Raw genomic sequence first — 27,861 nt, forward strand, 5'->3', positions numbered from 1 at the left:
GTGCTGACTCCAGTTCTCCAAAGAAAGCAGCGATAAGGGTTTTTAAGTCAGAGGGTACAACTTCAAGGCAAGCTGCCTGGCATTTTTCGTCTTAGAAATTAAGGCTATATCTGATTTCCTCTTTCTTCCTAATATCTGAACGTTCTCACTCTGAAAACCTGTGATGTCACGTGATACCTGAAGACTCCAGTCCGTTGGATAGGATTCAGTTTCTGCCTAAAAAGATCAAGAAAGCAGAATCTGCTGTGGGATGCATATTTTTGCTTTAAATCCACTATATGTGCTACATTCAGCATAGTCCCAGGCATGTATACTTAGAAGTAAGGCCCGTTCTTTTTAGTAGGCCTTACTCCCAAGTGATTATGCACAGGGCTGAAATTTCAATCTTCATCTCTTCTCCTCTCTCTCTACGACAATTAAATTAGGTTAGGTCTGAAGTGTAACTAAACTCAAGCAGTTTCAACTTCAGGTACCATTTTAAGAAAAGCATTAAGTTGCAACTAAGTTTGGTGTTCAGTCAAGTTTGGTTTTCTGCTGTGGAACGTTGCGGTGTGGGGAGCTTTTTGTTGTTGCTATTATTGAACAACTCAGAACAGCAACAAAATGGTGGTGTGGAATGCATCCATTCGTTGTTTCAACCATCCAGAAAACTCCATTCCATTCGCCCTCTCACACATCCCCAATTTTCCACCCACAACAGACGCTTCACATTCTGTGGCCACTGAGCATGTCGAGTCCTCACTGGGCTGTTTTGGGAAAGGCACTTGCCTGCTAGGTTTTTCATATATATGACTCCAGCAAAATTTGGAGTGCACCCAAGCAGGCTGATGCCTCCTAATTTGTCAGCAACCATGCTTTGGCTACATAGTCAGCAGCCAGGCTATGAGGCCACCACCTTGCTGAAGCTAAACATACCCAGGCCTGGTCAGAACCCGCCTTGGGTTCAATGATGGAAGCAAGGTGGGGCAGAAATGAGGGACAATAAATACCTCAGTATCTGAGCTCACTGCTAGTATATGACTGGGACTCAGAAACCCTTCCTGATCTACAGCTAATTCCCTAGAGATCCATCAGCAGAACCAAGTCTAACTTCTGCCCACCTCATCCCTAAAATGTAGTCTTCCCTGCCCCTCTGGATTTGCCTGTTGTAGAGGATAGGTTAGGTCTGAAAGTATAGGATAAAGCAAACTTGCTGAAGTTCAGCCATTCAGTGCTAGGATGGGAAACCACCTGAGTTTTTCAACATAAATTCCATTACGGAAGGAAGGCAAGCAATGCACTTTAAATCTTAAATAAAAGGCAAGCCATCTTCCAGCAAAGATTTTTCTACCACTACTTCTGTCTGAGGACACCTGAAAAGTTTCCAAGGAGGCTCAGGGTTTCCCAGGTCAGAATGTAGCCTGAAAAGCATTGGAGGTCATATTCACCACAAATATCTGACCCAGTCAACAGTGCAAAACTCAACATGACTATACTCACGATTTGTCTCTTCGGCAGGCCCGCCTCTGAGGGCTGGTTTGTCTTCTTCGGGGGGAGAGGGACTTCCCCCGTGTTCTCTGCTTGACTGGAGAATGGGCACTTGCGGGCTTCAAAATCTGAAAGAGGGAAATGGGTGGGTTAAGAAAAGTTTTCCCTTGCAAGTAGTTCATTGTTGGATAGGAGAGAAAGTGCACCTTTCATTTATGAAACTGCATTGTGGTTTAACACAGCTGAAGGTTTTCTTTTACATTCTGTTATAGATTACTCTGACAAAGGCAAAGGGGTATTTTGGGGTTCTTCTGAATGTATCTGCTGCGGGCTTGTGATTCAGCCTTCTATGGACTCTGCTTATTTGTTTTAGTTGTGCTCTTTTTGGTGGATCACCTTAATATAAAGACTTAAAGGAGGGCTATCGTTCAGCATTTATACACCATAAAATATGGTGTATTTTAGGGGTCTGTTGAAGACTTTCCTGTTTCAAGAAGCCTTCTAAGTGCAGACTGTTGTTCCAGTCAGTATCTGTATTAGATATGAAAATGGTTTTATATACTTCATTGTCGTCAGTGTTTTTAAAAATTGTTTTATATGTAATTGCCTCTCTCTTGCTCCCTTGCACACACGCACACACACCATCTCCAGGCATTGCACAAAATGGGCACATACCTTCATTCTCATATCTCTGGCATATTTCTCCAGCTCCTTCCTTATCTCTGACCTCACCATCTTTGACACATTGAGCACCAACTGCCTCCATTCGATGGGCTGAAAGCTATGTGGTTCATGGGGGACATACAATCCAATTTTCACTTTTTTCACAGAGTGTAAATACTTTTTGTAGGACTCTTCAAATTCAAAGATGAGGTCACTCAGAGTTCGGAAAATCAAAGGTTTGTCCATCAGTTCCGATCTTCTGCTCATGCCCAGAGATCCATATCGACCATTGAAATAAATTCCAAGCACCACATGATGAAAATTGTTCCCTGAGAAGTGGGATTTAAAACTGATTGGGAATCGTTCCACTGAAGGCTGCCCATTGGTTAAGTATCTGGCAAGGCTACTGTCAAGGCAACAAAGACCCTCTGTTGAGAGAAATGTTTTCCATGCTGCATATGATACACATATAACATTTGCCTACACTGTACTGTGTTCAGACATCATGATCAGCTATGGTTTGTTGCAGTAGGAACAAACCTAGGTGAGCCTTGAGCTCATACACTCTCGCTCCTACTGTGACCAAGAGATCAGAAGCCATTTCAGCTAACCACAGTTTAGCATTACATCCAAACGATGGTTCACCTCTTAACTGTGTTTTGTTGAAACAAACCATCTTCATAACCCATGGCTTGTGGCTGGCTTGTGTCAGATGACATTACAAACTGTAGTTAGAATAAAACCAGAAGTGAAAGCTTTCAAACTCCTCTGTGTTGTGATGGTGGAGAGAAGGAAAGGAGAGAAGTGTATAATACCAGTGCTTTCCTAGACTTGTTCCTGTCACGATAAGCCATGTTTTATTGTGATATCTGAATTGGTCAGATTGGTCATTCTAGCCCTATATTATCTATTCCAATTGGTCATTCTAGCCCTATATTATCTATTCCAATTAGCAATGCCTCTCCCATGAAGACACAAAGGTTTTCCAAGCACTACTATCGAAGATCCTTTTAAGTGGGTATGTCAGAGACTGAACTTGTAATCTTCTACAATACATGAAATGTGTATGTAATGGAGCCAATTATGGTACCTTCTACAGGGCAACCAATTTAGGCAGTTTCACAGCAAATCTTAGCCACCATTAAAGAGATGCTATCACTCAATTAATAACTATATGAGGGGTCAGTACTTGGGTTTTATACCTCAGTTGCCAAAACGCTTGAGTCAGCCCCAGCCTTCTGATGAAAGGACTCAAGATCACAGCGTACGTAAAGTGAAAATAAGGAAGGAAGTTTATAAAGATGGTGTTTGTTCTATAAAGTACAAAATGTTCAGAAGGGGTGGCTAACACCCCAGAGGACAGGATCACACTTCAAAACGACCTTGACAGATTAGAGAACTGGGCCAAAACAAACAAGATGAATTTTAACAGGGAGAAATGTAAAGTATTGCACTTGGGCAAAAAAAATGAGAGGCACAAATACAAGATGGGTGCCACCTGGCTTGAGAGCAGTACATGGGAAAAGGATCTAGGAGTCTTGGTTGACCACAAACTTGACATGAGCCAACAGTGTGACGCGGCAGCTAAAAAAGCCAATGCAATTCTGGGCTGCATCAATAGGAGTATAGCATCTAAATCAAGGGAAGTAATAGTGCCACTGTATTCTGCTCTGGTCAGACCTCACCTGGAGTACTGTGTCCAGTTCTGGGCACCACAGTTCAAGAAGGACACTGACAAACTGGAACGTGTCCAGCGGAGGGCAACCAAAATGGTCAAAGGCCTGGAAACGATGCCTTATGAGGAACGGCTAAGGGAGCTGGGCATGTTTAGCCTGGAGAAGAGGAGGTTAAGGGGTGATATGATAGCCATGTTCAAATATATAAAAGGATGTCACATAGAGGAGGGTGAAAGGTTGTTTTCTGCTGCTCCAGAGAAGTGGACACGGAGCAATGGATCCAAACTACAAGAAAGAAGATTCCACCTAAACATTAGGAAGAACTTCCTGATAGTAAGAGCTGTTCGACAGTGGGATTTGCTGCCAAGGAGTGTGGTGGAGTCTCCTTCTTTGGAGGTCTTTAAGCAGAGGCTTGACAACCATATGTCAGGAGTGCTCTGATGGTGTTTCCTGCTTGGCAGGGGGTTGGACTCGATGGCCCTTGTGGTCTCTTCCAACTCTATGATTCTATGATTCTATGATCTCAAGAGCAACAATCACTCCATCAGTTCTGAGAGATGTATATTCTCCAACCTAATTGGAAACACTTTGGAGCAGCTGGTTAATGGAGTGTGGAAAGCAGTTTCAAGAAAAGGATTGTCCCTCACAGGTAGTTCTTTCACCTCGGCTTAAACAGGTTTTATAAAAGTATGAAACAGTATAAATGAAACCTGCAAAAACAGTTTTAACAGACGCTGTGGGACAAAAGATTATTTTTAAAAATTATTATTATTTTCTATGTATTTCTTGCCCGAAAGGTCCCGTGGTGCATTACAACCATTTAAAGGAGAATATCACAACAGTCTCTGGGACGCGGGTGGCGCTGTGGGTTAAACCACAAAGCCTAGAACTTGCCAATCAGAAGGTCAGTGGTTCGAATCCCTGCGACGGGGTGAGCTCCCGTTGCTCAGTCCCTGCTCCTGCCAACCTAGCAGTTCGAAAGCACATCAAAGTGCAAGTAGATAAATAGGTAACACTCCGGCGGGAAGGTAAACGGCGTTTCCGTGTGCTGCTCTGGTTCGTCATGCTGTCCACATGACCCAGAAGCTGTATGCCGGCTCCCTCGGCCAATAAAGCGAGATGAGCGCCGCAACCCCAGAGTAGGCCATGACTGGTCAGGGGTCCCTTTACCTTTACCTTTATCACAACAGTCTAAAACAAGACACAGACACAAGCATAGTGTGGGTCCTTTATGTGTATAGTGTGGTTCCATTGTTCTTGCCAAACCACTTTTAATCCTCAGCTGCACATGGCATACGTTTAAAGCACATTCCACCACCACCCAACGAATCCTGGGAACTGTAGTTTGTCAAGGATGCTGGGACCTGTGAGGGGTGAACTACAGTTCCCAGGATTCTGTGGGGCATGTGTGCTTTAAATGCATGGTCTGTATGCAACCTCTGTATACTATCTGCCTTTAACCTCCAAGGGGTTTGCAAAGGAACTGTTCCTTTTTTAATGCGGCTTCTATGAGTGCCAAATTCTGATCTGAAGCTCTATTCATGTTTTTAGAATTCTAGGTTATCAAGATGACTGGGCTGCAGTCTTAAATGGATTTTGTAGAGAGCAAGTCCCAGGGAACCCAGAGCCATGTATATTTGCTCAGGAAGAATTGTACTGTTAAAACACTCTGCACAACCTCTTTTCACCCACACAATACTTCCCCAAGTAATTATCCCAGCTGAGGGTCTGGATAATTAGTGTACAACCTAAGAAGACAAAAAAGTGAACTCAGGAGCTAAAGCATTTCCATCACTCCCAACACTGCAAAACGCCTTTGCAAAATGAAAAACAAAAACAATGGGCTTTGTCTAACTGAAATGGCATGGAACTCAGCTGAGAGAAACCTGCCCTCCACTGCATTCTCACATAAACATGAACTCCCGAGGTGCCAGGAAAGTGCTTAAAAATGAAAGGACTTTTCAGCAGACTTTTTTATCCAGATCAATATGTGCACACTAATCTTTATGTGCCGCTGCTAGCACGATATCATTTTAGGATACGTCAGTACCAATTTATAGGCATCCGCAATATTTTCAGTCATGGTTTTCCAACATCGCTCCTACTGATCCTTAAGCAAAGGCTACATGGAATGCAGGATACGCCATAGCTCGACAAACACTCCCTTCCTCCTTCTGTCACTTAAGGTTATTGATAGACCTACAAGGCTTGATCCGACATCGAATCAGAAGCAAAAACACGCCCGCTTCCAGGCAGGAGTTTGTTGTGGAATTGATACAGCTCATGCTTGGAAGCTGCTCACATCATCCACATAACATCATCCACATCAAAATGCTAACCTGTCCTTTTTCCTCAGAAGTTCCCCATTGCACCAAGGCCACTAAGTAAAAAGAAGCAAGCCATTATGCAATCCTAGTCACCACTGATGCGGAAGCTCTTTAGCAAAAAAATTTGGGTGAGCACCACGTGTGTGTTGATGTTTCAGTGGGTTCTATCGTCACACCTCTCAGTTCAGAATAACTGTTCTCTCAGGATCTCCGCACATGTGGTGGATTACCTCAGAAACAGTAATCACAGTACATACACCAAGATGGGTGTGCATATATACACACATACACAGACATTTGGAGGTGTTGCACAAATCCTCTATATCAGAATTCCAGAATTTCATTGCTGTTGTGTATGTTTTGGATTGGGGGTGGGGGAGAAGTGTGACTGTGCTCCTAATAGCTATTTCTAGTTTGAGGGAGGTATAGTGCCAGTCCCCACCAAAGCAAGCAGCAGATCAAGATAGTGAAATTATATCACTCTCTGGTGCAGGACCAAAATATTCATATTTAAAAAAAAAAAAAAACAACACCAAATGGATATGGGGAGGAGAGCCCAAGCCTCCATTTTGTCTGCTGTGAAACATGATAACTAATGGCTGGTAACACCTGCTCTTGTGCTCTTGCACACTTCTGGGGTACAGAAATAGCTGCGCACATGCCTAGAACAAAAAAAGGGGGTAGCAGAGGGCAAGGGAGGAGTGATTATGGGAAAAGATAAAGCTACACAGCACAGGAACATGCCACCATGCTCTGCTCACTTGGTGTGGAAAGCAAACGACTGAACAGCAACACAAACCCAAACAGAATATGCTTGGTGTTGTTTCAGGTCAATCTTTTTTGTCAGGGGGAATTAGAGGCTTTGAATCCTGCAGATCCATGAGCATTCTGACACCTTTAAACTAACTCTCTCTCTCTCTCTCTCTCTCTCTCTCTATCGGTAGGACACAACAGATGGGACATTATGCTGGGAACAGTACTTTTTTTCTTAAAAAATGTTGAGGGGTACCCTCATTTTCCTACTCATTTTGAAATACTGCCCCTCAATGAGGCCAAACTTAGATTCACAAAATGTTTAGGGGTTTGCGTACCCCTACATCCCCCCCCCCCGAAAAAAGCAATGGCTGGGAGAGTTCCAGCAATATTAGTTTTGTCCCATGCAAAGACCTCCCTCTCCACTTGTGGAGCGGAACTCAAGCGGCCTCCTAAGGCCTCTCATACAGCTCTTAAAATCAAAATGCCTTCTTGCTAATTAGAACTTTAAGTGCTTTGGGGTCACCAGAAGACAAGTAAATGCAGACTTCATCTCAGATAAATTATAAAGCCAGTTGCATTTCTTCTTCGATGTAACCAACTTCTAGATCTGCCCTTTCTTTTGCTAGCATCTGTCAAGTCTTTCAGGCACTGATCTGATCCGTCACAATTGTTCCTTGCATCTCAGAAGAATTTAACTCCATTTGCCTCCAAGCAGATCTTTGTTAAGTCTGAACAGCTGCCCCCTGTCGCCACCTGCCCTTGTGTCAGAGCCATAAAGCCTTCAGGTCTCCAAATCCTTGCTATTTAATCCCATTAAATTCTAACTAGGAGGAGGAGAATCACCTTTGACTTTGCACTCTTGTGTACCACAGAAACAATAGCCAGAGAAGGGGACCTTCAGGCGCAGGACGCTTTGGTACCTAGTGCAAGTCAATGGCTGGGGTCAACCTCTTCTTTTGAAATGAAAAGACTCATGGTGAATACAGTACAACCAGACACAGACCATGCCTACTCCTGAGCCTACTCTGAAACAGCAACGGCAGGAAAGAAAGCTTGCTTCCCCACCAGTTTTGTGTCCGCACGATGTACACAAACAGAAGTAAAGTTAACCCTCCACCCATATGGGGCTTGTCTCAGAAACATACAGAATTTTCAGCTAGTCATAAGTGCAATTCTGCGGCTTTTGCTGGGCAGAAGGCATGCAGCATCCATTCTCGTTCACTGTTCATGATTGACAGGTTGCTCCTGATACAAACCACTCAGGGATGGCGCCAAGGGGTCAGCATAGTTAGGCATCTGCTGAGGACCCATACCCCCAGATGGGCCCCACGGACAAGAGCCCCTTGCACTTGCTGTAGTGTAGCAAGGGTGTAGATTCAGTGAAGAACAGGACGGAGTCCCATGTGACCTTCTTGCCCAAGAAGTTGTGGCTGACACCGAAAGCACTGATAATAACCTTAATAATTTGGACATGTTTTGAGACTGATGCTGTGCGCATCGGGGGATGATTTTATCTGCGTGAGCATTCATGAACACTAACTTCAAGATAGGAACATTGTTCCGTGCTTCCTTCAGCCAAGACGCAAGATCAGGAAGGACGGAAGAGCAGATTACTGCTCGTAACTGCTTTACAAATACAGAATTCATTGCCTAAGCCACACCCCCCCTGTGTTTTCTGGAAAATAGTGAAGTCTCACCTACACTGCCAGTCTTTTTATCGGCTTACTTTTGGCTCAGTAAATATATTTGCCTGAAATGACTGCATTGGTTGATACTGATTGAACTTCTGATTGCTTCTTTTCAAAAGTTTGATTTTGAATTAAACTTTAATTTTAGTGACATTTTATCTTGCTTTAGAATGAAAATTGTCTTGCATGTTTGTTTAAAAGGGAAGGATGCAATATATATATAGAGAGAGAGAGAGCAGAGGATTGGATCTAGACTTAGCACCCTATGGGGGTGGGAATTGGGTGAATTCCCATTCCCCCTGCAGCTCCCAACACCGCCTTCCATATGTTTCCAGGGTTTGGGAAGCCCCCAAGAACTGAACAGAGCAGCATTCCCAATCTGGTGCTCTCTAGGTTTTTTGGAACTGCAACTCCCATCATCCCTGACCACAGGCCATGTGCGTAGCAGGTGCTGATAGGAATTACAGTCCAAAACATCTGAAAGGCACCTGGTTGGGAAAAGCTGATGTAGACGGTGGCACTGGGGGCTACAGGGAGAAGGGGAGATATCAGCAAAAGCCGCCTCTCCTCTGCTGGTGAGACCCCTCCATTGGATCAAAAGCCTTTTTTTCTTTGGCAGAAGCCAAAGGCTGGATCCAAGTTAGTATAAAGAAATCCAAAGATACCAGCTATTGCATGGCTGTTGTTAGATCAGGGCCAGTGCACAACATGGGGAAGACATGGCGGAAGCAATATGCCTCTGGGTACCTGTTGCTAGGATTCAGAAGTGGGGAGAGTGCTATTGGGTTCAGTTTCCACTTGTGTGTTTCCGAAAGGAAACACACCATGAGGGCAGGGTGTTGGACTAGAGCTCTTCTTATGTTCTTAAACAAAATTGAGCATGTTTCTTATCTCAGGAGGGCTGTAATTCGGGGAAGATTTTTGCAGGCCAAACAAATAGATGAGGAGAGGAAGCTGTCTGGATTCCTTTGAAAATCTCCAGCCAGGCAACCCATATAATCTCCCCTGCTCTGTTTACTGAGAGTCCCATATAATCTCTCCTGCTCTGTTTACTGAGAGTCTGATATCCTGAGGGGGTGGGGAGGGAGTTTCTGATAAGGACTCATCAGCTGTGCCTTCAACCAATCTTGTAGTGAATTGAGTGCTTCAACTCACCGCCTCACAAAACTTCAAGAGGCTTCTAAGCAGGAAGAGAGTGCTCCAAAACCTAATTTGACACACAAAGAGATTACAGAAGTGATCTTTTTTTATAAAAAAAGAAGAAGAAGGAAAATCACTTGTAAAAGCTGACAGTGCAAGCTGTCAAGAGACCTGATTAAAATGACAACTCAGTAATCTGCTAGGCGCTGGGAAGCTCCCATGTTTTTTTAAGCACTGCTGTTTTGGCGTGATCCTGCCCCGAACGCAAGCAGCAGCGAGGCCTGTCAGCGTAATGAGGTTATTACTGCCTGTATCTTATTTCCACAGAAGGAGAGGGACTCAGGAAGCTCAGTCATGATCTTGACATTCAGAAAGGAGGGGAGTGCTAATTTCCTGCTGACTAAGGGCCCCTCCAGACTGGTGCATTTTGGTGGATATATCCTTCAACAAGTTATGGGCGCAATAATAGTGTATTGACCTTGACAAGGAGCTAATAGCGCTGCCGGACGACTGGGGAGGACCCCCTCAGGGCTGCTGTGACACCAAGCCAGGGTGGAGACGTGTGATTTTTGTGAGGGCCCCACCCCGGAGACTTCACCCTTGGTGGAGGCCAAACTACCTAACTCCTAGGTATGCTCCTGGCACTGAGTGGTGGATTTATATTGGACCATGCCACATTTTGGGTTTTGACAAAGTGACTGATGTGAAAAGCCTGAATTTTTCATCATAATTTCCTGCTTTATTTTAAATTGAACCCCTTGCTCCTAGGTAATCTAAATAAACTAGGCCAATGGAGATGTTTCAAAGCATGTTGAAAAGGAGTCAAGCTTCCAACAATCCTCTGCCTCACAGATGTGTAGCCCAGATGTTGTTGGACTTCAGTTCCCATCAGCCCCATGGTTAGCTGTAATCCAGCAACATCTAGAAGGAAGCAGGTTCCCCAAACCAGCTCTGTTTTAACTCACCTTTGGCCAGTGCTGTTACACAGCATCCAAGAAGTGTAGGTTACCATTATATTATTATTATTAATAATAATAACAACAACAACAGATCCAAGCAAAGAACTTGTAGATAAAAGGATACATCCCCAAGATAACTGCTTCAAGGCATTTGATAGGTAAAGATTCCCTGGTCATTTCTTTTGCCGATTCCATTAACCTACGAGAGCAGGGGAGGAAAAAGAAAACAAATCATTTATACAAATGCTGGACCAAGAATCATTGTGCCTGAAATCCACGGCCATGTCACTCAGAGAAAGCAACTGATGTTTTCACACTAGGAAGCTGCACACAGACTTTTTATTTCAGAAGAAAACAATGTTAAGAACTGCTTGATCCAGCACTGATGACTTCAGGACTGCACAAACCTAACTGAGTTGTGGAGGAGTCTTGTGGAGCGGGCAGCCTGTTTTCTACTGCTTTATTAATTCCTCATCATGACTTAGTTCCACATAAGTAACTGGAGTTGTGAAACTGACCATATTGGCTTGCCAGGGGAAGGATGGCAGCTCAGTGGCAGAGCATCACTTTGAGTTCAGAATGCCCCAGTTTCAGGCCCCAACATCTCCCAACACGGCTGGGAGAGAACCCTGTCTGAAACCCTGCAAGCCAGGGGTGAAGAACCCCCAGGTCTGTGTGGCCCTCCAATCCTCTCTTTTTGGCCCTCTGAACTCTCCCCAGGCCAGCTGCTTTGCACCCTGGGTGCTTTTGCCTGGCTGAGATGTATCCCTGAATTCCGACGACGCCTCTTGCTTGTCTGGATGAATTAGGTGGGGTGGGTGGGTGTTTAGAGGCTAGCCTACTGTGCAAAGCTTTAGCCAATAGTCATTGTGTTATGTACTGAGCTGAATCCTAGAAAAATAGGATCCAGAATGCAGCAGTCTGATTGGTCTGCAGGAGCCACCCAATCCAGCTCCAGGTGGAAGTCAATCAGCAACCTGATTGGCCTGCAGGAGCAGCCAACCAGGCTGCTGGATGAAGTGAATCAGCAACATGATTGGCCTACAGGAGCAGCCACTCAGGCTTCTGGAGGAAGTGAATCCGCAACCTGATTGGCCTACAGGAGCAGCCCGGAATTAGCCAATCACGCGGGGCCCATTGTGTAAATAATGTTTATATAGCAGACGTTTTGGGGAAAGTTTCATTCATTGTTACCACGAGCTGAATAAAGAGCATGAAATTCACACTCAACTCTGAGTATATTTCACATTGGCACACTGTCTGGCAATCTTCTGGGCCTTTCTCAGTGTGGCAAGTGCCTTTTCGCAGGGTGCACCCTTGTAGTCCACAAGAGCCTCGCACTTTGCAGCAATAACAAGTTCCATGTCTTCAAACCAGTTGGGGATCTGTTGATCTCTTTGGCCAAAGGAGGACATAGCTGTGTTGCAAGGGTTACATTTGCACTCCTTGCTCTGCCCAGGCTGCCCAGAAAGTAATGTAGACCTTGGGCTGCAAAAAACATTCAGGTGTAGACAGTATCAGGCTGGCTAGACCATTTCCTATGTTTCACCCCTTTCTGGTCTAGTCAGTTTCATTCCTAATAGAGACTTTCTCCTGACAGCTTGTAGCACACCAGAACTCCTGCAGATAAGCAAATTTCAGACACAATAAAAGTTAGAACAATTCCCAAAGTGTTCCAGTTGCAGCATTAGAAGGGCTTTTCCCAGCAAGGTTCTTTTTATACTCATATGTTAATTATAGCCCTGCAATTCTGACTTGACGTCTCTGTGGGTTGCCTGCTGAACCTTGTCTGCTTCCAGATGGGCAGTTTCCTAGCGCTCATAAGCATTGCTCTTTCACTGCAAGCTGAATTACAATTGACTTTCTCCACATTACACTTCTGGTGCATGTTCATCCCGCTGGATTCCATTCACACCAGTGGCTGTAGCATAGTTGCTGTAGCGCAGGAAGGAACACTCCCATTCACCTGAGTGCCACTTTCCAGGCATAAAATAGCAATTCCCTCTTTTCATAGCATCATAGAACTGTAAAGTTGGAAAGCACCTTGAGGGTCACCCCCTGCAATGCAGGAATCTCAGCTAAAGCATCCATGACAGATGGCCATCCAACCTCTGTTTAAAAACCTCCAAGGAAGGAGTGTTCCATTGCCAAACAGCGCTTACTGTCAGAAAGTTCTTCCTGAGGTTTAGCCAGAATCTCCTTTATTCTAACTTCAAGCCATTGGTTTGGGTCCTCCCTCCAGAGCAGTTGAAACCAAGCTTGCTCCATTTTCCAGATGACAGGGTAGGCAAATTAAGGCCCGGGGGCCAGATCCGGCCCCATCGCCTTCTCAATCCAGCCCGCAGACGGTCTGGGAATCAGTGTGTTTTTACATGAGTAGAATGTGTCCTTCTATTTAAAATGCATCTCTGGGTTATTTGTGGGGCATAGGAATTTGTTCATTTTTTCCCCTTCAAAATATAGTCCGGCCACCCTAGAAGGTCTGAGGGACAGTGGACCGGCCTCCTGCTGAAAAAGTTTGCTCACCCCTGCCTTTAGATCTTTGAAGAGGCCTGTCATAGCTGCTCTCAGTTTCCTCTTTACCAGGCTAAACATACCCAATTCCCTCAACCATTCCTCATAAGGCATGCTTTAGGCGTATAAGGTAAAGGGTAAAGGGACCCCTGACCATTAGGTCCAGTCGTGACCGACTCTGGGGTTGCGGCGCTCATCTCGCTTTATTGGCCGAGGGAGCCGGCGTACAGCTTCCGGGTCATGTGGCCAGCATGACTAAGCCGCTTCTGGTGAACCAGAGCAGCACACAGAAATGCCGTTTACTTTCCCACCGGAGCGGTACCTATTTATCTACTTGCACTTCATGCTTTCGAACTGCTAGGCTGGCAGGAGCAGGGACTGAAGAACGGAAGCTCACCCTATCATGGGGATTCGAACCACCGACCTTCTGATCTGCAAGTCCTAGGCTCTGTGGTTTAACCCACAGCGCCACCCGCGGCGTATAGCAAGCCCTATACTAACAAAAGTCACGGCAGTAAACAATTGAGTCCCCAAAGAGGACATCTCAGAGAAGCTCCCTGTAAAAGTAGATGGGTGGAGTTGGAGAATAAGCCTTGTTTTAGTTATCACACTAGCCCAGTCTAGACAGTAATGTGTTTTTTGTTCACAGAAGCTTCAGATGTGGCAAGGATGCACGAGGAACAGGAAGCACAAGTACCTGTCCATGTGCTTCTCCAGTTCACTCAAAAGAGGCATGTCTGCATCTCCCCTACAGGGAGACAGAGAATCAACTCTCCCCCCCCCCGCCCCCCACATCCCATCTGTCATCACAGCCAAAGCTGCTTACAGACACAGCTTCAGCATTTTTCAAGGTCCCCATTCTGAGCATTGCCACAGGCACTGGCTCACCACGTTCACAACAATTCCTATTCATAGATCAGGGATCACACTATGGAAATGCAGCAGCTAAAACACAGACAAGCAGCCTGCTGTGCTGGGAGGAGCTGGCACAAGCAGCCCCCCCCCCCCCAAGTAACACTGAACAATAGGTCTCCTACAATTGTCTTCCAGCCAGTGCCGTCTGAGACTTATCAAAATGTCAAAATAAGTGGTGGACCCTGCAGAGCTGAGACATCTGCACTGCTGTGTCTTATGGAATGTTCCACCATATAAACAAAATTATTAATTATTATTGTTGTTACTATTATTTGCATTTATTATTTATTTAGCTATTAAATTTGTACACCACCCTTCATATCCGAAGATCACAGGGAGGTTCGCAACATAAAAATACAAAATAAGAACACAAAATACATAAGACAAGAACAAGAACAAAACAAACCACCACTGCTGCCACCGCAATCACATTTAAAAGGCCACTGAATGTTCAGGGACGATGGGGCTGTAGTCCAACAACATCTGCAGAGACATAGTTTCCCAGTCTTTGTGGTTCTATTTTATATTATACAGTTTTACTATATATTAGTTTGGTGCCCAGGTAGTCCTTTGATCTAACCCAGCTTAGTAGAAATAATATGTAGAAATACTATGAGAGGTGGAAGTTTAAAGCTCTTCTATTACACCAGTTGGGAGGAAGTAGAGGCTAGTTGTCAATCAGCTTCCTGCCTGGGTAAAGACATACGAGGAAGGATAAATAATAGTTGACCTTCTGGATCTCCACAGGGAGCTTCAGAGCCCCCTGCCTTGAGAACTTCTGACACCAGGCTCAGAAGCAGCAGGCCATGTGCATGCAAAGCCATGTGCAGCAGTCTCCTTGCTAGCTGGGGAAAAGGAGCGCATCTTGGCAGCTTTTCAATACAGGGTTTTACAAGATGGTAATTATTATCCCCGCTTCCTGAAGCCATCAGGGTGGGCAGAATATTAATGGTTTCAGTGCCTGACAGTCTTCACCAGCTGAGCAGAGCAAACGCAAGCAGCAACTCATCCTCCTCTTATTGTCAAAATACCAAAGTCATGTTTTAATGTATGCTCCATTTCCAATGCAAGACCTCACTTATCAGGATCCTCTGCTCACCAACATACTGAAGGCAGATATTTAAAATCCAAGACGCCGGGCATTTTGCTAGCTTAATTTAAGTAGACACATGTTGTCTGTCAGGCCACACAATACTTGCACAATTATTTATTGATTGATTGATTGATTGATTGATTTGATTTACTTAATTTATATCTCACCCTTCCTCCCCCAAAAAACCCAGGGTGGCATGAAGATCCACAATTTAAAAAGCAAAAGCAAAACCATTCTAAAAAAATGGTTAAACACTTTTATATGGTATGATATAATACCCTGCTGCGACACTTTTGGGTTGTCAGTAATGAAAAGATATATATTTTTAAGTTCAAAGCTTCTAAAAGCAATTGCAGTTAGAAACATATCAGAGCAATTAGTTAAAAACGTTGTAGAAGCAATTAAAAGCATTATTCCATCCAGTGATCTGGGGTTGTTACTGAATTCAGCAGAACAAAAGCTTGTCACTCGTTACACAAGGAAGACTGTTCTGCCCCATTGTGGGACCATTGACCCAGCAACAGAGTTGCATTCTAAGGCCAAAAAACAGCAGCACTGTGGAAGGGAAATACAGGGGAGTGCAGCTCTCGACTTTTTTCAGGATAGGAGCAGTGATATCATTGGCCGGTGCACCAGGGTAATTAATGGACCCTTCTTGCTCTGGCAAATGAATGGGGCCTCCAAGATTATTTGTGACAGATTAGTATAGAGGAGGCCAGAGGAGGAGAAAAATAATCAAGGAGAGGCTGGATTCTTCTTTCTGTTCCTTGATGAGGCACCCTTTCCTACTTCTCCCTAGCAGTTTAAATGGTAACCCTTCTTTGCAAGATGGTTTGCATTTCCAATCAAAAGCTAAAGAGGTTGCAATTCAGCAGATGGGGATCTTTTGTTTAAACCTTGTCATGATGTGTTTTTCAAGATGAGCCTACAGGTTGTAGTTACAGCGAACTATTACACAGAGTAGACCTAGTGAAATTAACAGACCTAAGTAAGTCACGTTGAATGCAATCCTAGGCAAGTAAACACTACTGAGTTCATTGGAGCTTACTCCTAGGAAGTCCTGCATATGATGACATGTCATGCTGATCTAACAAACTAGGTACAGTGGTACCTCGGGTTACATACGCTTCAGGGTACAGACTCCGCTAACCCAGAAATAGTACCTCAGGTTAAGAACTTTGCTTCAGGATGAGAACAGAAATCGTGCTCCGGTGGTGTGGGGGCAGCGGGAGGCCCCATTAGCTAAAGTGGTACCTCAGGTTAAGAACAGTTTCAGATTAAGAATGGACCTCCAGAACAAATTAAGTACTTAACCCAAGGTACCACTGTATTATGCCAGGCATCGGCAAACTCAGCCCTCCAGATGTTCTGAGACTACAATTCCCATCATCCCTGATCACTGGTCCTGTTAGCTAGGGATGATGGGAGTTGTAGTCCCAAAACATCTGGAGGACCGAGTTTGCCTATGCCTGTATTATGCTATTATGCTAGTGCTCATTGATAGGTGTGGGTGTTGGAACAAAAACCGTGTTTTTGTCTCTCCTTGAGAGCAGGGCTATGGGGCTATCATGATAAGCTCCTGGACTTCAAAACTTACTAATACACCACTAGTCATAACCGAAAACCGTCTGCTGCAGCAGATGAGCCATATAATACAGTCTTTGGGGCAATTCATGCAATGACTTATCACATAGTGTTGGTCCACGATGAAGCAACGACAAGCTGGCATTTTTTGGCTAGGCAACTGGCCTTGTCACTGGTACAGACCTGAGCTAAGATTGTAACTTTCCACTTTCGGCCTCTGTTCACATGGCCAAAGTTTCTGAGTTGCTGGAAACTTCCCATAGGAATCTGGCTGGCCATTGTGAAAACAGCATGCTGGACTAGATGGGCCATTGGCTTGGTCCAACAGGCCCGTCTTATGTCAAGCATTCTATCCTGTTTTATCCATGCAGACAAGTTACCCAACCTTAGGAGCTCTCTCTGAGAGCCAGTGTGGTGTAGTGGTTCAGAGCGGTAGTCTCGTAATCTGGGGAACCGGGTTCGCGTCTCCGCTCCTCCACATGCAGCTGCTGGGTGACCTTGGGCTAGTCACACTTCTTTGAAGTCTCTCAGCCCCACTCACCTCACAGAGTGTTTGTTGTGGGGGAGGAAGGGAAAGGAGAATGTTAGCCGCTTTGAGACTCCTTAAAGGGAGTGAAAGGCGGGATATCAAATCCAAACTCTTCCTCTTCTTCTTCTTCTTCTTTAAAAATAAAATAACCCAAGCCCACCAGAGCATCCAGCACCCCCCAATGAGTCCAATTGATACTTACCCACTTAGAGGTCTTGATTTCCTAATTTCAAAAAATTGAGTCCCTGTGTGATTGTATCTGAGTTTTATTGGTTAAGGCAAAGTAACTGCATAACAGGGAGGAGAAATCAATTGGTTTGAGCGAGTGATATGACCATCATCACTTCTATAATGCATACCATCTATTAAAAGTTATTACCTCCAATTTAATCACAGATTTAAAAAGATACACAATGGAGATGTATTTGACAATGAACGTGGGGCTACCTTTGAAGGTGACTCAGAAACTGCTATTAATCCAGAACGCGGCTGCTAGACTGGTGACTGGGAGCGGCTGCCGGGACCATATAACACCAGTCTTAAGAGATCTACACTGGCTCCTGGTATGTTTCTAAGCACAATTCAAAGTGTTGGTGCTGACCTTTAAAGCCCTAAACGGCCTCAGCCCTATATACCTGAAGGAGCATCTCCATCTTCATTGTTCAGCCCGGACACTGAGGTCCAGCTCTGAGGGCCTTCTGGTGGTTCCCTCGCTGCGGCCAACACAGTGGTTTATTTTTGGCAGTGTTTTAAATCACTTTCTGACTCAGAGTTACAGCTTAATAGCCAGACACAGGATGGCCACTTAATAGCCCAATGGGAACATCTGTTTCCAGCATGGAGAGCTGAACTGTAATGGAGTGATGTGTCAAAAAGGAAGCAAAGCATCAGCTTAATTTGCTGTTTTAGATGTGTGGGAAACTGGAGAAGCGGCTCTGCTTTAGAGTGGGGTTTTTTTTTGTAAGGCAGATCCTCAGGGGGTTTAGAATGGTCAATTTTTTAAAAGCTGGTCAGGTTCGTTGCAATGTCAAACAAAGTTCACTCAGATTTCAAGACATCCTTAATGCTTTGTATACTTAAAGCACACTTCTCCCCCTCCAATCTATATACCACTCCAGCCTGCTAGTCTGAATTGCAGGCAATTATCTGGGAAAGGGCTGTAGCTCAAGGGTAGAGCATCTGCCTTGCAGGCAGATCCCCTGCATCTCCAGGTAAAGCTGGGAAAGATGTCCTCCCTGAAACCCTGGAGAGCTACTGCCAGTCAGGGTAGGCAATACTGAGACAGATTGGGCACATCCACACTGTACATTTGAAGCACATGGCTTCCCCCAAAGAATCCTGGGAACTGTAGTTTTCTTCTCACTCAGCTGCAATTCGCCACACCCTTAACAAACTACAGCGCCATGGTCTGTAAATGTATGGTGTGGGTTTCTCCTTAGGTGAAAACTCAGCTTCCTTCTTACAGGACTCCAATTGGCTAAACCATATCATTTCCTCTCTTTCCAGGCTGTGAACCGCTCATGGCACTGCTCATGTACAAGAGGATAGCACTAGTAGGCATGGGGAAAACCCAAAATTTGCAAAACAGCACCTAAGAGAGAAGGAAACCCAAGAAGCAGCTCAAGGAGTACTGAGTACTGAGCATGCTCAGTAGCCACAGACGCTTCAGGTTACAGACCCTGCTAACCCAGAAATAGTACCTCAGGTTAAGAACATTGCTTCAGGATGAGAACAGAAATCATGCAGTGGCAGCGCAGCAGCAGTGGGAGGCCCCATTAGCTAAAGTGATACCTCAGGTTAAGAACAGTTTCAGGTTAAGAATGGACCTCCAGAACGAATTAAGTCCTTAACCCGAGGTACCACTGTAGTGCTGATTTGGGGTGTAGGGGAATGGCAACATTTTGTTGCAGATCTCACTTGTTCCATCTAATGATCTACCCCACCAAGCTCCTAAGGCTTCACAGGCCCCTTCAGCTCAATACAGGCCGCTCTGGCCTTTCAAAGGTATGGACACCACCTTCTCTTCCTCAGCAGCAATTCATCACCACAAAGATGTGAAAATTCTCTTCCCAATGACCTTGGAAGCGGAGTTCACAAAGGACATTTTCAATCGATTGGATGCTAAATCTCCCTCTTCAATTACATCCTCATCAGTGTCAGCACAAGCTAATTGCATGGCCCTCAAGACCAAGCGAAGCAGGCCAAAGCTTAGGCAGCCTCACAAATCTTCCCTATTGCCGGGGAAAGGTAGCAAAGAGAATTTTACCCCTCCTTTGCTTTCCATTCTCATGTCACATTTTACCCTTTTCCCTCCCTCCCTCCATGCATTCACTCAACAGCTCAATAGAAAAGCTTAACATTGCAGTTTTGGGTCTCCAAAACATATATATATATTTAAAAAAAGGATACTGCAGCATCTTCATGTAATTCTGTATTGCCTGAAGCCACTCAGGGATGGTCATGGAAGCCCTGTAGCTTGGCAAGGATGGCATTGAAGGCTGTGAACAAGGAGAGAGAGAAATGTTGAGAGGCTGTTGCTTATTCAAGCAGGAAGGGGGCAGAGCTGAAATCACCTCAGGATGACAGTGTTCTGCTCACACCAGAGGTCCGGTTATGGGGTGGCTCAAGCCCTGGGTCTTTTGTGCAGTGGCCCCACATCTCTTGACTCTTCGCTTCCCTTCTTTTTACCATTATTTGTTTTTTGCTTATATTTATATGGATAGGTATATGCGAGTACATTGAAAATGCAAGTACTGACATGGAAACAAGCACACAAAAATTGCACAGTTTAGACAGGATACATCAAATTGCAAGTAAACTTTAAATAATGATTTGTATAATCCAGAATACCAATAACCATGGACAAAAAATTAAAAGGGGGGGGAGCAAAGAAAAATAAACCAGCATACTTAATAAATTTAATAGGGGGGAGGTATTGGTTGGGCCCTTTGATTTATAAATGTATACATTTATGATATTTTGTTGAAGAAATATCATATTCATTTCTTCTCATAAAATTGCAAAAGGTGTCTTGTCTAACTAACCATCTCTCTGACTACTGCTCCAAAGTTCTGTAAACATTTTCCATTCTTCCTCAAATGCTCTCTTTCTTAATTTTTTTTTTAAAGCTTTGCCAACAGGATTACTGGCCTTCATCAGTGCCAGGAAGACCCTAGCCACCTACTCTCAAATTTCCACCAAGACACACTTCCATTTATGCAGATACATGGCTCCTGAGCCTCATGTCCCAACTGGCCAGCAGCATCGCTGGTTTACGCTGAGGAAGTTCATGCAGCCTGACCCTATCTAGGCATCTAGGACAGGCTTCCTCAACCTCAGCCCTCCAGATGTTTTGAGACTACATTTCCCATCATCCCTGACCGCTGGTCATGCTAGCTAGGGATCATGGGAGTTGTAGGCCAAAAACATCTGGAGGGCCGAGGTTGAGGAAGCCTGGTCTAGGGCCTTGTAGATGTTGCAGGACTCCCCCCATCCCCAGTTAATATGGCCAAAGGTCACAGATGATAGGAGCTGGAGTCCAACCACATCAGGAGGGCCACAGATTCTTCACCCCTGGCTTATAGCAAGTGCATAAGTGACAGGAGCCAGCCAGCAATAAATCATATGGAATAAGCAAAGTTAACTCTTTATTAGAAGCATAGTCTGCCAGGCCTAATGAGCACAGCAATTCTTCTTTGGTAGGTCTTGCCCCTATGAGGCAGTTGTGGAGACTGAGGATCCCTACCTTCCTACAGCTGTCGAAGTCTCATCCTCTCCCAGGTCCTTCCCAAGCAATCTGAGACTACGCTGGCATGTCTGCTTCTGCTTCTCTCACTTCATGCCTCTCCTGGTCCTGGGAGACCAGGGAGGGGAAAGCTTCTTCACCACCCTGACTCATCTCTGCCTCTTGGCTTCCCTCATCGCTCTCTCCTGCTGCAGCTTCCGATTCAGAACTTCTCTTTACCTAAGACTCTCCCTTCTCACTGAGCCCTGTTACCTCTTCAGCTTCCTCCTCCCAGTTTGCTCTCTCTTCTCCCTCTGAGCACTCATCGTCATCCCACCACCAATCCCAAGGTCCGGGGGCCTTCTTCCCTTTGGGGTTCCCCAGCCTCCCACCATTCCTCTCTCTTTCCAGCCAATTCATTACAATAAGATTGGGCAGCTCAGTTTGGTCTTCATTCCAGCGTCAGGCCAGCTCTGCCAAATCAAGTAACTGTTTTCTTAGTCTGGCCTTGCAATGCACAGAAGACAGTTCCCCATCACTCAGCACTACTCCCTGCTCCATACTTCCCCCAGAATATTCACCACAGCTGTTTGCGGCACTGTCAAAGGGAGCTGGTTATGATGCCACATGTCACTCTTCTGTGCCAGCAATTGACAAACGGACATGGACACATGCCTTCAGCAGCCGGACTGCTGGCATATGTGACAGGAGCCAGTGAGTGACCAGATGCTGAAATGTCTGAAACACAAACATCTCCTTTGCCATGAGAATCTCATGGATTATGAACAACTTTTTAAAGAAGTTTACCATTTAGAGCTGCATAACAGATTTACAAAAGAATGCCGAGCACCCGCTCTTAACAATCTGATGTCGGCAGTCAGGGATTCCAATGCTGTCGCAGCTCTGGATAGTGCCTATTCCTAAAAATGGGACACCGATTTCCAAAAATGTGAAATATTTCTCCAGCCCTTTGAAGCTGCTGTTCTGTTCCACCAGGGTGCTAGATTTTGTTCAAGGAAGTTATAACTTATTTATTTGTGTTTATTGCATTTAGCATACCACCTTTTTTCCAAGAAGATTAAGGTGATATAGCATAGCTATAGCTCCTCCCCCCCCCCTCATTTTTCCCTCACAACAACCCTAGGAAATAAGTTAGGCTGAAAGGCAGTGATTGGCCCAGTGAGCTTCATGGCTGAGTCAGGGTTTGAACTCTGGTCTCTCAGGTCCTATTCCGACACTTGTAACCATTACACCACACTGGCTCATTAAGGAAGAGAAGGTCACCTACTAGTCAGAGAAGACCGGGGCAGGGAACCTGGGGCCCTCCATATTTATTTCTGCTGGACTCCAACTCCCATGAGCCCGAGTCAGCAAGGGATGATGGGAGCTGTAGGTGAACAACACCTGGAGGACCACAGGTACTCGACTGAATTCACCAGAGGTGGAGTACTGGATCTGGACAGTGTAACAGATTGTTTTTTCTCCCATCCCCCATGGGCCAACTGTGCCCACCTGTCAATCACCTGACATCACAATAAATAATCTGATCTGGGACGTGGCAGATTTCCATGCATGACGACGGAAGGGGTTAATTCCTGGTTTGCACTAGAATTGCCTTGCACAGATGTGCACAGGATATTTAAAAATTAGTTGCCACCCAGGGATTACTGTAGGATCAGGCAGTCCAGTAGGTATCAGACCAGGTTTCCATTTTTTTATTTTTTTTTGTATAAAAGAAAAACAAATGGTCAGAGCAACTCTGTGGCACATAACAAAATGTCAACCTGCCCAGACGGACGACATGCTTGCTCACGACTGCTAAAACACAAGGGAGCTTAATAGGAAAGTCGTCTCAGTGCCCCGCAGTATGTAGCCTTGCAGACATAACAGGTGGCTGGAAGGGCAGCTATCTCTGGAGAGTTTCCATCGCAAGTTGTCTCCATCGCCAGCTGTTTCATCAATCACCAGGCCAGCCGCAAGTCACATGGTACAGAATTAGAATTCGGAATGGAAAAAGCTGAGGGAAGGAAGCATCTGCCTTGACCGCCTGCAATAGCAACTGGGGCGCTGGGATGCTCATTGAAACCCAAATCCCGATTCCTTTCTGGCCAAGAGGAAATAGCGTGCCTCTGACACACTAATAAGAAAATCATCACTAATTACAGATTTAATTTGGGTGGCATATGCCAGATTCCCATACGTTGCAATTTAGCACTTACTTTGAATAAGTCCATTCACAAGGATTTCAATTGGGATATAGCAGCTGATGAATTAAAATGGAGGGATTGGAAAGAGGGTTGCCAACCATCTTAAAAAACAAAGAAACAAAACCCAGCTCTTTCTTTCAACCCAGTGGTGCTCTTGTGCCTTTAATGCTTTGTCATACATTCATAGCTGGTAATGCTTATCTGCATGATGCTTCACTCAGTGCCCTTCAAGCTGCCGTGACAGGTACAAGAGAAAGCCAGGTATGGGGTTTTTTCTGGTCAGTTGGCAACCCTAATTATCACCCTCATTTTTCAAAGCAAAGGGGAATGCTGAAATAAATACACAACAGATTCTGGGCAGTATGGCTAAGGGACTATATTTTCATTTTGTTATTTATTTAAGGCATTTATATGTGGCTTTATATTCAGAATTTCTAAGCTGTGTACATAGAATGTTAAAAAAAAGATCATCCAAAGAATAAGATTAAAATTCATTCTAAAAACAGGGGTGGAAACCACTTTAAAATTCCTGCTGCATTAGGAAAGTCTTTGTCAAGCTCCCCACATTGGGCAAAAAGATTCCTGCATTGGAAGGGGTTGGATAGATGACCATCGTGGTTCCTTCCAACTCTATGGTTCTATGATTCTAAGCGTCCCAAATTCATCAGGGAGGGGCGCGCATGGCATCTGAGATGTAGGACATTAGTTTTTCTTTGAGGACTAGTAAATATATCCTACTTATTGTTAGAGTTATAATGCAATCATATTATGTAAGCCTGTTGCATTTGATGTTAGCTTACCCCGAGTAGACTGAAATGGACGGGACTAACTTAAGTCCATTAATTTCAATGGGTCTATTCTGAGGAAAACTTAGCTGAACACAGCCATATATGTTTCCGGGCACAATTCAGAGTGTTGGTACTGACCTTTAAAGCCATAAACGGCCTCGGTTCTGTATACCTGAAGAAGCATCTCCTCCCCATTATTCAGCCTGGACACTGAGGTCCAGCTCTGAGGGCCTTCCAGCGGTTCCCTCACTGTGAAAAGTGAGGTTACAGGGAACCAGGCAGAGGGCCTTCTCGGTAGTGGCACCCGCCCTATGGAATGTCCTCCCATCCGAGGTCAATGAAATAAACAACTATCTGACTTTTAGAAGATATCTGAAGGAAACCCTGTCCAGGGAAGCTTTTAATATTTGATGAGTTATGGTATTTTAATATTTTGCTGGAAGCCGCCCATCTGGCTGGAGAAACCCAGCCAGATGGGTGGGGTATAAATAATAATAAATAATAATAATAATAATAATAATAATAATTAATATTAATTCTTTCCACACACAGCGCTATATAAGGGCCTGTTTTATTTCTCCATATGACAAGCCAGCCTCAGTGTCCTGGGATGCAGCTGCTTGGAAAGCTGGCAACGTAATCCTCTGCATCTTCATGCACAATAGGGCTCACATCAAATTAAATGTGCATAGGATTGCAGCGGTGGCAAATTCAGCGCGTTAGTAGTGTCGGACTAGGACCTAGGAGACCAGGGTTCAAATCCCCACCTTGGGCCCAGTCCCTGCCTCTCAGCCTAACCTACTTCGCAGGGTTGTTCAGGGGGTTAAATGAGGAGAGGGAAAACCATGTATGCCACTTTGAGCTCCCGGAAGAAAAAGGTGGGATATAAATGTGATATATATAGATAATACCACTTCCCAAATGTTACACGGAGTTCTTAACTAATTCTGAAGGAACTCCTGGAGGCCATTTGAATGCACTTCTCCAAACAACTTATATCGTTGGGTATGTGTGGAGGACCTTGCATAGGGCTCTAGACTCCATCTTGAAGTGCAGTCCATCATCCGTAGTGTCGCCATGACTGCAAGCAACATCAGGCCTGCCTCTTTGCTCACCAATGGTGCAGTTTTGCTTCTCCTTTATATTGAAGGTGTGGGCAGCCTCTGGAGATAACTGTAGCTCAGTAGCAGAGCACATCTGATAGAAAAGGGACCATAACTCATTGGTAGAGTCTATACTTTGCATGCAGAAGATCCCAGATTGAATCTCCAGCATTTCCAGTTCTAGGTGGTAGGAAAGACTCTGAGATCCTGGAGAGCCACTGCCAATCAGGGTAGGCAACACTAGCTAGATGATCTGGCCTAGGCAGCTTCATGTAGTACTTGTAAGTGCACAGAAGAAGCTTGGAGCAGCTGGTCAGAGTGAAACAATCCAAACTGCCTGGTTTGAGGGTTTCTACAGACTTCTCATTGCATCCCATCAAATCTGAAATTCAACGCAATCCTGAGCCAAGTGTCATTTTTCCTGCCAAACTGCAGCTGTTGTGCCACCTGTGATTTCGCTTCATCACAAGAGCTGTTAGCAGAGAGCTGCAAACTTTCACAACTGTTCATGGAGAGAAACGATGAGACCCGACATTTCCAATGCATGGAAAGCGATTTGTTGCTCAAAATTAAGTGCTTAGCATGGAAATGCCCAGATGACTGTCGCTGTTAACCACCTCTGGCCTCCGCTCTAATGTGCAACTACAAGCATTTCCTCCAGGGATGAAAACGAACAGCTGCTGGGCTGCGTTTATAGATGTCTCAAAGGCCTACTAATGCAAGTATAACCAAGGCTGGGAATATTCTACACTACACCACAGTACTGCACGCATGGATACAAATTGGTACAAGCTTCTTCTTTTAAAGCAACTTACTAGTCCTCATGGTACAGGAAAGGCCTGGAAACGTGGGCACTTAGGCAAAGTTTCAAAGACCAAAGGAGGCTGAGCAAGACATACACTGGTCCCTAGGTAAGACTTCAGTGCCCTGATTAGAGCTGGAGGGTTGTGTCTGTTAGACCTACTCACAGCAGACCCATTGGAACGCATGAGCATGCCTAAGGTCCATTAATTTAATTGGGGTTTCTTTTTCCCATTTCCATGGCTACCTCACCCAATGCCTGACTTCCTTACAGTTAATCCTTTGCTTGCAAAAGAAAGAGCTACCAACCTTCAATTAGCTTGCGGGATAGCTCAGTCGGCAGAACACGAGACTCTTAATCTCAAGGTTGTGGGTTTGAGCCCCACATTGGACAAAAAGATTCCTGCAATTCAAGGGGTTGGACTAGATGACCCTTGTGGTCCCTTCCAACTCTACCATTCTTTGAAACCCTCACTGGGGAAAGAAGAAACGATCATGCAAATGAGTAAATACACCCACACCCACAAGCTTGATTCACACACCTGGCCAGAGCAGAGGTGGTTAACCTTTGGCCCGCCAGGTGCTGCATGGGACTCCATGTCCCATCATCCCTGACCATCAACCATGGTGGCTGGGGCTGATGGGATTTGGAGTCCAACAACATTGGGAGATCTACAGACTAGCCACCTGTCTGGGCTAGAGAATCTGCGGACCCTTGCCGCAGAATAAGGCCCATGACAAAGGAAGCTGCAGTCATAACTTACTTTTGCAAGGTTGTCAGCATTCCTTATGGTCTCCACCATCTCTTTGCCCGACGGATGCACCTTCGCCACGTGGCCCCACATCCTCTCCCAGGTCTTCCCATCAATAGGGAAGCCACTTTTGTTGACGAGGAAAACCACCCCTCCATCTTTGTCTTCCTCTTCCGAGCCCCCGCTGTTGGCAAGGCCAACCGTCCGGGCGTGCGAGCTCCTCGAACGGCCCCCTTTGTCTCCTTTAGGGTGGCGGGAAGCATTGGAGCTGGACCCCGTCATCGCTGAGCCTTCAAAGGGACGAGAGGCACCTCTCCGGGGCAAAGCAGGAAGAGACGGACAGCTCAGTGTCCCAACCAGGTAGCACTCCCCATCCCCTCTTCCCCCACCCCCAAGGAATCAGGTTGGCATGAAGTTGCTTGCTAACAGCAGCCAAGCAGATCACCGGCGGGTCTCTCCTCTTGCAGGCAGAATCTATTCGGAAATAACAACAGGAGGTGCAAGACAGCACATGTTAGCATCATGGTCAGACAAAACAGCCCGTTTCCCACTAGGAGAACTAGCGAGCGAGATGCATCAGGCAGAGGCTCTCGTTGTTCTCAGCCAGAAATGGGAAACAATGGAACAGCAATAATCAAAGCAGACACTTATCGGATACACCTATGAAACAAAAGAGGAGGACCCTCCGATCCCTCTCTTCCTCAGCAGCCCCCTCAGGTTCTCTCTCACCGGAGCGCGGAGAAGGGAAGAGGGACCCTGATCTCCCTCTAAGGACACGCATCTACACATTTATACGCACACCCTGGAATAACCCTCTGGGAACTGTCACACAAAAGGAAGCGGGAGCCTGCTGCGCAGAGCTGGATCCCTCCCTTCCCGCATAACATTGTCCCGGGTGATCATAAATCTGTCACCCCCACAGCGAGGCTGGATTCCGCCAGATCTCCCTGCTTGTTGTGTCTGGCTACCCGGCTCCGCGCCTGGATGGAGCCTGACTTGGGGCGGGAGGCGGGGAGGAGGGCGCACCGCTAAGGCCGTCGGAACGAGGATCCGACCGAGCATCCTCGCCGTTCAGCAGTAGCATCGGCGCGCTTCGTTCTTCCGGGGCTTGCATGCGGCAAACAGCCTCGGATGGTGCAGGTAGGAAGGCTGGGTGCATGCACGCCTGCAGGCGA

General features: G+C 45.5%; 1 protein-coding gene across 2 annotated transcripts in view; it reads right to left on the reverse strand.

Moving 5' to 3' along the window:
• VASH2 (vasohibin 2) overlaps window positions 1-27,861 on the reverse strand; it is a 43,376-nt gene that overhangs the window by 15,194 nt on the left and 321 nt on the right. Inside the window, exons 2-8 of one of the 2 annotated variants that reach the window (XM_081000606.1) lie at window positions 26,699-27,160; window positions 19,721-19,809; window positions 17,514-17,570; window positions 10,801-10,875; window positions 2,143-2,524; window positions 1,480-1,595; window positions 178-216 (exon numbers count right to left, since the gene is read on the reverse strand). In XM_081000606.1, the coding sequence (XP_080856732.1) occupies window positions 178-216; window positions 1,480-1,595; window positions 2,143-2,524; window positions 10,801-10,875; window positions 17,514-17,570; window positions 19,721-19,809; window positions 26,699-26,968 (1,028 nt within the window). In that variant the 5' untranslated portion in view covers window positions 26,969-27,160. The remainder of the gene's footprint in view (window positions 1-177; window positions 217-1,479; window positions 1,596-2,142; window positions 2,525-10,800; window positions 10,876-17,513; window positions 17,571-19,720; window positions 19,810-26,698; window positions 27,161-27,861) is intronic. The other variant, XM_081000607.1, reaches the window with a different exon arrangement.

The sequence above is a fragment of the Podarcis pityusensis genome (genome assembly GCF_964106645.2).
Source record: "Podarcis pityusensis genome assembly, chromosome: 3".
Classification (NCBI taxonomy): domain Eukaryota; kingdom Metazoa; phylum Chordata; class Lepidosauria; order Squamata; family Lacertidae; genus Podarcis; species Podarcis pityusensis.